The sequence below is a fragment of the Tupaia chinensis genome, unplaced genomic scaffold (genome assembly GCF_000334495.1).
Source record: "Tupaia chinensis unplaced genomic scaffold, TupChi_1.0 Scaffold146525_1, whole genome shotgun sequence".
Lineage (NCBI taxonomy): Eukaryota > Metazoa > Chordata > Mammalia > Scandentia > Tupaiidae > Tupaia > Tupaia belangeri.
The window spans coordinates 735,804-744,614 of NW_006206380.1; the positions used below are offsets into that span (position 1 = coordinate 735,804).

The 8,811-nt window shown below is 35.6% G+C and overlaps 1 protein-coding gene and 1 pseudogene across 2 annotated transcripts in view; one reads left to right on the plus strand and one right to left on the minus strand.

Annotated features, from left to right (window-relative positions):
* The window catches only part of LOC102493558 (coilin pseudogene), an 18,056-nt pseudogene extending 17,861 nt beyond the window's left edge, over window positions 1-195 (minus strand).
* Window positions 1-8,811, plus strand: part of CYLC1 (cylicin 1) — a 68,002-nt gene that overhangs the window by 31,470 nt on the left and 27,721 nt on the right. Inside the window, exon 2 of one of the 2 annotated variants that reach the window (XM_006168945.1) lies at window positions 1,048-1,101. In XM_006168945.1, the coding sequence (XP_006169007.1) occupies window positions 1,048-1,101 (54 nt within the window). Of the gene's footprint in view, window positions 1-1,047; window positions 1,102-8,811 lie in introns of those variants that run through there. The other variant, XM_006168946.1, reaches the window with a different exon arrangement.

An 8,811-nucleotide genomic window follows, 5' to 3' on the forward strand; every position in this document is an offset into this window, starting at 1 on the left:
TCATGAGGAAATGTTTTTAGGTTTACATCATGTAGTAGTACTTGTGTTATGACTCTACAATAATAGATATTATAAGTGGTAGGTTTTCTATGCCTTTCCTTTATTATATTTTAAAAGTTCCTTTTTATTTCTTGTTTGCTAAAAAATGTGTTATGAATAAGCATTTTATAAAATGTTTACCTGTATTAAGATCATCACATAATTTTACTTCTGTTCATTCTGTCATAAATTTCAAATGTTTCCCTACCTGATTTTTTGCTTTCTGTCTCTCTGTCTCTCTCTGTCTTTTTGGCAAGTAAGTGCACGTGCCCTATAGCAAAAACCTCTCCAAAAAAAAGGTGAATATTTCTCCCTAGTACAGTTGATAAAACTATAAAATATCTTCAACAGATAATACCACATTTCTTTGTCCCATTAATGCTTTGCCTCCCTATTTTTTAGCTTTAATATTCAATGTTTAGCTCCTTCAGATAGATACTTAGATCACAGATTTTCAACCTCTCTTATTTTTTTTTTTTTGAGAGGTTTTTGCTATAGGGTGCGTGCGCTCGCCAGACAGACAGAGAGAGACATAGAGACAGAAAGTGAGAAATCATCCCCCAGGGGGGATGGTCACGCCGCAATCCCTTCTCCTCCATTCTCCTCTCGAGATCTTGGGCACGCACGCACACGCGCCCACCGTGAGTTTTAAGCCACCGGGTCCGGGATGCGAACTGCAGTCAACTACATGGGAGTCCTGTGACATAGCCATTACGCTAACTGCTGGTTCCCCTCTCTTATTTTTTAATACATGAATTTAATACATTGTCATTTAACCTAAAATAAGCTCCACTTAGAAAATAATATCCTTCCTGTGTATTATATTCACCAAAGAATTTCTGAAATTTTGACTTCTAGGTTTATGATAGATGTAGGCCTATAATTTTACTTTCTATTAGTGACTTTGTGAACTTTCGGTATCAAGATTACACTTTCATTATAGAACAAGCTAAATCTTTCCTCCTTTTTATTCTTTGAAGAGTTTATGAACAATTATTTCTTTTTTAGGTGGTTCAAAAAAATGATCAATGAAGACATCCAGATTAGGAATTCTCTGTGTCGGTAAGTTTTTTAATTACTGAATCAACACCTTTAATGTATGTATATGATTTAGGTTTCCTATTTTTCTTTAGTTAAGCTTTCATATGTGTTCTTTTCTAAGAAATTTGCCTATTACATCATAATTTTCAAATTAATTGGCAAAAATATGTTTTCTGGGTCAGCCAATGGACTGGTGATTATGGCAGGGGGGAGCTGGATCTGACATAGCCAACTGCACAGAGTTCCAAGCCAGGTAGCTTGAAAAAATATACTGTGTGTGTGTGTGCATTTGCATTAATGTGCTGAAAGTCCCAGGAGGAGAAGGGAGTGCAGCACGGCCCTTCCCCAGGGAGTGCTTCCAGATTTTCCATGTTCTCTCTCTTACTCTCTCTCTCTTTGGTGAGCACATAAACCCTATAGCAAACATGGAAAAATGTTTTTGTTTTGTCTTTAACTTTTGTTATTTTCTTTGCTGTTTTGTTTTCTTCTAATATACTTTAGTATTTTTAAATTTCATTTTCTTTTATACATTCAATCACATTATTTGGCTTACAAAATGGATATTTCAACAGGTGAAGGGACCAGTTGGCATAATGGCTATGTCGCTGGACTCCCATGTAGCTAATCACAGTTCAAGTCCCGAACCCGGTGGCTTAAACTCACACCAGGCACCGTGTGCATGCGTGCCCAAGATCCCACAAAGAGAAAGGAGGAGGGGGGATTGCAGTGTGGTCATCACCCCTGGGGGTTGATTTTTTGCTTTCTGTCTCTCTGTTTCTCTCTGTCTTTCTGGTGAGTGCACGCGCCCTATAGCAAAAACCTCTCAAAAAAAAAAAAAGTTGAATATTTCTCCCTAGTCCAGTTGATAAAACTATAAAATGTCTTCAACAGATAATACCACATTTCTTTGTCCCATTAATGCTTTGCCCCCTATTTTTTAGCTTTAATATTCAGTGTTTAGCTCCTTCAGATAGATAATTAGATCACAGATTTTCAACCTCTCTTATTTTTTAATACGTGAATTTAAGGTTATAAATAAGTCTTTTATTTCATAGGTATATGCAAATCATAGTTTTTTATGATATTCAAAATACTATTCAAAATGTTTTCTACTTCTCATTGTCATTTTTTCTTCTCTTCTGCTGAGAAATCCATGAATAATACAAGTTCTGTTGTGCATACAAAGTTGTCTTTCTCTTGTTTTCAAAATTTTCTTTTTGTCTTTGAGCTTTGAGTAGTTGATTATAACATGCTTCAGTAAAAATATATTCATAGTTCATCAATTTGTAGTAGTTTGGACTGATGGGATCTGGATATTTGATTTCCCCTCTCCAGATTCAGAGAGTTTTCAGCCATTATTTAAATAAGCTTTCTGTTTCTTTCTCTTTTTCTGCTCCTAGAATATCTATAATGTATACAGTGACTTACTTTATGGTATCTCATTAATTCCCATAGGCTTTCTACATTTTTTTCAGACTTTTTTTGTTGTTATTCCTTTGAAAGGTAACTTCAAATGTCCTGTCATTATTGATCAGTTCGTGAATTCTTTTTTCTCTTTGCTCAACTCTGTTGTAAAAGCCCTCTATGGAGGGGCCAAACAATGGTGTGATAGTTAAGGTGACTGGATCCCTTAGGTCCAACTGTGAGGTTCAAATCCCAGACCTGACAGGTTGAAAAACACACTGGACACTTGTGTCTGTGTGTCCAAAATCCCAAGAGGAGAAATGAAAAAGATATTGTGGTGTGATCATTCCCAATAAAGGTTTTTACTCACTTCTCCTCTCTTTCTTTGTTTCTTTGTCACTTCCAGGTTAGTGTGTGTGGCCTCAGGTTAAAAAGCCAGGCTATGGGAACCAGCAGTTAGCGTAATGGCTATATTGCTGGACTCCCACTTAGTCGACCGCGGTTCGCGTCCCAGACCCAGTGGCTTAAAACTCACACCAGGCGCGTGTGCATGCATGCCCAAGATCTCGAGAGGAGAATGGAGGAGAAGGGATTGCAGCGTGACCATCCCCCCCGGGGGATGATTTCTCGCTTTCTGTCTCTATGTTTCTCTCTGTCTGGAGAGCGCACACACCCTATAGCGAAAACCTCTCAAAAAAAAAAAAAAGCCAGACTATGAAGGAGAGACATTGTATGTCCCCACTTAATATGTACAGAGTGTCCACACTCTATGACTGAGACTGAATGACTAAAGGATACAGAAACACAGTAAATGGTTGTGAATATCAGACATAGTATGAGAAGAGGGTGGGTGAAGGAGGAGAGTCTGAAGAAGGATGTTTAGAAGAAAAATAGAGAGGCAAAGTATTAATGGAACAAAGAAATGGACATTATCTTTTGAAGATAACTTTATAGTATTATCAACTGGACTGGGGAGAAATGTACACATGTTGGAATATTCACTTTGCAAGCTAAATAACGTGACTGAATGTATAAAAGAACTTGAGGAACCAGCAGTTAATGTAAGGGCTATGCCACTGGACTCCCATGTAGTTGACCATGGTTTGAGTCCCGCACCTAGTGGCTTAAACTCACACCAGATGCATGTGCGTGTGTACCCAAGATCCTGAGAGGAGAATGGAGGAGAAGGGTCTGCAGCATGGCCATCCCCCTTGGGGGTTAATTTCTCACTTTCTGTCTCTCTGTCTCTCTCTGTCTTTCTGGTGAGTGCACGCACCCTATAACAAAAACAAAAACAAAACAAAACAATAAATACTCTCAAAAAAAAAAAAAAAGAACTTGAGGGACCGCCAGAAATGCTGTGTGGCCATGCCCCCTGGGGGGGGGTGATTTCTCGCTTTCTGTCTCTCTGTCTGTCTCTGTCTTTCTGGTAAGCGCACGTGCTCTGTAGCAAAAACCTCTCAGAAAAAAAAAGAACTTGAAATAAAAAATTAATTAATTAATAAAATAATATCTCTGAAATTTTGCAGTTCAGCAGTTCAGTCATCACTTTTTTAATTTTATGATTTCTTAATTACATTTAATCATTGTACATCTTTATAGTGTACAATATGTTTTTTAAACTATGCATGCAGTGTCTGACAATCAAATCAAAGATACTACCATACTTAACATTTTCAACAAAGAATTTTACATTCTTTTATCTGTTAAATATTTTTCCCTGACCTCCTCCAACCTATCCCCTATTGTCCACTACCCTCCTATACAGTCTCTGATATCTACACTTACCATCTCTACTATTATATTTTTTAATCTTTCAGTTTCTGACATAGGGTGCAGACATTGGTATGTATTGAGCAGGGATATACAAAGTCTTTCATAGTCTGGCTTGTTTCATTCAGCATCAAATATTTAACATCCATCCAGTTTATATCAAATGACAAGGTCTCATTATTCTTCATGGCTGAGTAGTATTCCATAGTGTATATGTGCTACATTTTTTAATCTGAATTTCTATTCTTGGACATTTAGTTTGATTCCATGGCTTAGCAATTGTAAATAATGCAATAGACGTGGATGTGCAAGTGACTTTCTGACAGGATGCTTTCCTGTCCTTTGGGTAAACACCAAGGAGAGAAATTACTGGGTCATATTTGTTTCTTTTGTAAGTTTTTGAGAAACCTCCATATTGTTTTCTGCAGTGGCTATACTAATTTACATTCCCATCAACAGTTTAAGAAGGTTCTCTTTTCACCACAGTCTTACTGTCACTTGTCATTCTTTATTTATTTTGTCATAGTCATTTTGACTGGAGTTAGGTATTACTGTGTGGTTTTGTTTTGCATTTCCCTTATGATAAGAGTCATTGAACATTTTTCATATGCTTTTACAACATTTATATGCCTTTCTCAGCTATCTGTGTAGCTCATTTGCCTAATTTTTATTGGATTTTCTTTTCTTTCTTTTTTTGTGGGTGAGCTGCTTGATTTCAATTTCTTTTTTCAGTTTTTCATAGTTTCACTTGTAGAGGTGTTTGTTCAATTGTCTATCTCTTTTGTTAGTTTTATTCCAAGATATTTTATTTGCATGTGTTTGTGTATGTGTATGTGAGTCTGTGGTTATTGTAAATGGGATTGCATTCTTCCCTTCTGCCTTAGCATGTTCATTGTTGGCATTTAGACATGCTATAGATTTTTGTATAATGATTTTTGTATCTTGTCACTTTACTGAATTCATTTATCACTTCTATAATTTCTTTGAAGATTCATTTGGATTTTCTATATACGTAATCATGTCATTTGTGAATAGGAACAGTTTTACCTCTTTTCATATTTTAATGCTTTTTATCTTACTCTCTTGCCAATTGAATTGACTAATACTTCCAGCACTAGGTTGAAAAGTAGTAGTGGAGAAAGTGAGTAGCCTTTTTTTTGCTTCAGTTCTTAGCAGGAAAGCTTCCAGATTTTCCCCAGTCAATATGATGCTACCTATGTATTCGTCCTTTAGCTTTTATTTTGTTGAGAAAGGCACCTTCTATACTTATTTTATTGAGAGTTTTAATTATGAAGGGATGTTGTATTTTATCAAATGCTTTTTCTGTACTAATTGATGCAGTCAGTATAGCTTTTATCTTTCCTTCTGTTAATATCTTACATAATATTTATTATTTTGCAAGTGTTCAATCATTCTTGAATCTCATGGATAAAGGCCACCTGGTCATGGTGTATAGTTTTTTCCAACGTGTCTGTAGTTTTCCTTTTTTATTGTGTCCTTTGCTGCTTTTTGTATTAAGGTGATGTAGGCATCATAGAATAAGTTTAGGAATGTTTCTTCTAATGAATCCTTAAAAATAGTTTGAAGGAAACTGAAGTTCACTCTTCTTCAAAGTTCTGTGGAATTCAGGAGCAAAGCCATCAAGACTTGGACTTTTTCTTGTTGAGAGACTATTGGTTATTGGTTCAACCTCGTTGCTTGGCATTGGTCTATTCCGGTATTCAATTTCTTCCTAGTTTAACCTAAATAAATTGTATATGTACAGAAATTTGTCCAACTCAGTAAAACTAGGTTTTCTTGTTTGTGTTTCTGTGATATCTGATGTAATATTGCCTGTTTAATTAAGGATTTTATTGATCTAGTTTCTTTCTCTGCTTTTATTGGTAATATAGCTAATGGTTTGCTAATATTTTGTTTATTCTATCAAAAAAGCAGCTTTTTTCCCACTGATGTGTTGTGCATTCTTTTATTCTCAATTTTATTTATTTATGCTCTAATCTTTATTATTTATTTTCTTCTAGTATTTTGGGGGTTTTTGTTTTTGTTGCTTTTCCAGTTCTTTTTTTTTTTTTCTTTTTTTGGAAAGGTTTTTGAGCTATGGGGCAGGTGCGCTCGCCAGACAGACAGAGAGAGACATAGAGACAGAAAGCGAGAAATCACCCCCCAAAGGGGGATGGTCACGCCGCAATCCCTTCTCCTCCATTCTCCTCTTGGGATCTTGGGCACGCACGCACATGTACCTGGCGTGAGTTTTAAGCCACTGGGTCTGGGACTTGAACCACGGTCGGCTATGTGGGAGTCCAGCGACACAGCCATTACGCTAACTGCTGGTCCCATGTTGCTTTTCCAGTTCTAAGAGATGCATTTCTGTTTTAATTTTCCATTCAAAATGTTTTTCGCCTTATGGGAACTAATTGCTATAAACTTCCCTCTTAGGACTGCTTTCACTGTGTTCCAAAGATTATGGAGTATCATTTGTTAACATTTGTTTTAATGACTCTTTTAATACCAGTTTAATGTCTTCAATAGTACTGAAGTTATTCAATGATGAGTTGTTTATTAGTTTTCATGTGTTTTCAGTATCTCTGTTGTCGATTTTATGTTGAATTCCATCATGGTCAGAAAAGATGCTGTATATAGTTTCTATATTTTTTTAACTTGTAAAAGTTTACTTTTTGCCCTATTATGTGGCTTATCTTTGAAAATATTTAATGTGAGGTTGAAAAAAATGTATGTTCTGTCGTTTCTGCATGAAATTTGCAAACTCGGAATTCAGACAAGCAGATGGCATAGTGGTTGCATCACTGGACACCTCCATGGATGACTATGTTTCGAGTCCTGGATCTGGTGGCTTGAATATCATGCCAGGCATGTGTGCATGTATGCCCAAGATCCTGGGAGGAGAATGGAGGAGAAGGGATTGCACCGTGGTCATTCTCCCTGGATGATTTCTCACTTTCCCTTTCACTGTCTCTCTCTCTCCAGCAATTGCATGCACCCTAAGGCAATATCTTCTAAAAAAAAAAAGAACTATAGAAAAAAAAGGGAAGAAAACTTTCAATTCAGATTATGATAACATTTTGTTCCTGTGTCTCCTTTTTTGTTTTTGTTGTTGTTGTTTTTCCTTCTTTTTATCTAGATGACCTGCCCAGTGGTGACAGGAAGTGTTGAAATCCTCAACATTTAGTGTGTTCTGGTCTATATATCCCTTTAGATCTAGTTGTCTCTCTTTCATGTATTTGAATGCCCCAGTGATATGTGTGTATTTTTAGTACCACATAGTGCCTTACTTTATCCCATTTTTACATAATTATTTTATTTAACTTTATTTATTTATTAATTTTTAACTTGAACAGTGAGGGACAGAGTGAGAGCAAGAGTGAGAATGAGAGTGAGAGAGAGAGAGAGAGAGAGAGAGAGCGAGACATTAGGTTCAGCACTCGAGCCACAGTCAGCCATGTGGGAGTCCAGCATCTTTAACCACCATGCCACCTGTCAGTCCCATCATTTTACAGTTTCTGTCTTGAACTCTTTTTATTTGATATATTAATTGCAACTCCAGACTTTTTGGATTGCTGCTTGCATAAAATAACTTTACCTAGCCCTTTAGTTTCAGTCTATGTGTGTGTATGTGCATTTTCATCAGTATGTTTCTTGTAAGCACTGTATGGAAAGCTTCTTCCTTGTGTTTATTTGGTCATTTAATTGGATAAATTGATTCATTAACATTTAACATTATTATCAATATGTTCAGGTTTATTTCTGCCATTTTCTTAGTCATTTTTAGTTGTTTTCTGTCAACATATTTCTGTTTGTCCCCCTTTCATTTTCCTAATATAATATTCCTTTCAGTATTTCTTGAAGAACTGTTACAGTGTTGGTAAATTCTTCCAATATTTCTTTATCTGGGAATGATTTTATTTCAGCTTTCCAATTTGAAGTCTAATCTTGCAAGAGACAGTAGCTTTTGCTGAAAGAAAACAAAAACTTTTTTCTAAGTTTTAGGTATGTCTTCCCTTCTTTTATTGCTTGCATTGTTTCTCCTGAGAGGCCTAAGGGTAGTCTGATGAGCTAAACTTTATAAGTAACTTGAAATTTCTTCCTTATATTTTTAGAATATTGTTTTTAACTTTGATTCTTACCAATTTGGCTATGCTGCACCTTGTATAAGATCTTCTTCTGTTTAATCTATTTGCTGTTGTTTTATTTCCTGTTTTGGATGTCTATATGTCTGTGTAGATTAGGAAAGTTTGTAGATAGTGTAGATTAGGAAAGTTTGTAGATAGTAATTTATTAACGATATTTTCTATGCCTTTACCAGTCTCTTCATCTTCTGAAATATCCATTATGCAGATAATTGACTGTTTAATGGTGTCTAGAATTTTCCATATGTTGTCCTCAAATTATTATTTTGTTTTTTTTTTTCATTTGTTCCAATAACTTAGACTAAAGAAGTTTTTTATCTTTTTTATCTTTTATCTTTGAGGTCAGAGATTCTTTCTTTTTTTTTTCTTTTTCTTTTCTTTCTTTCTTTTTTTTTTTTAGAGGTTTTTG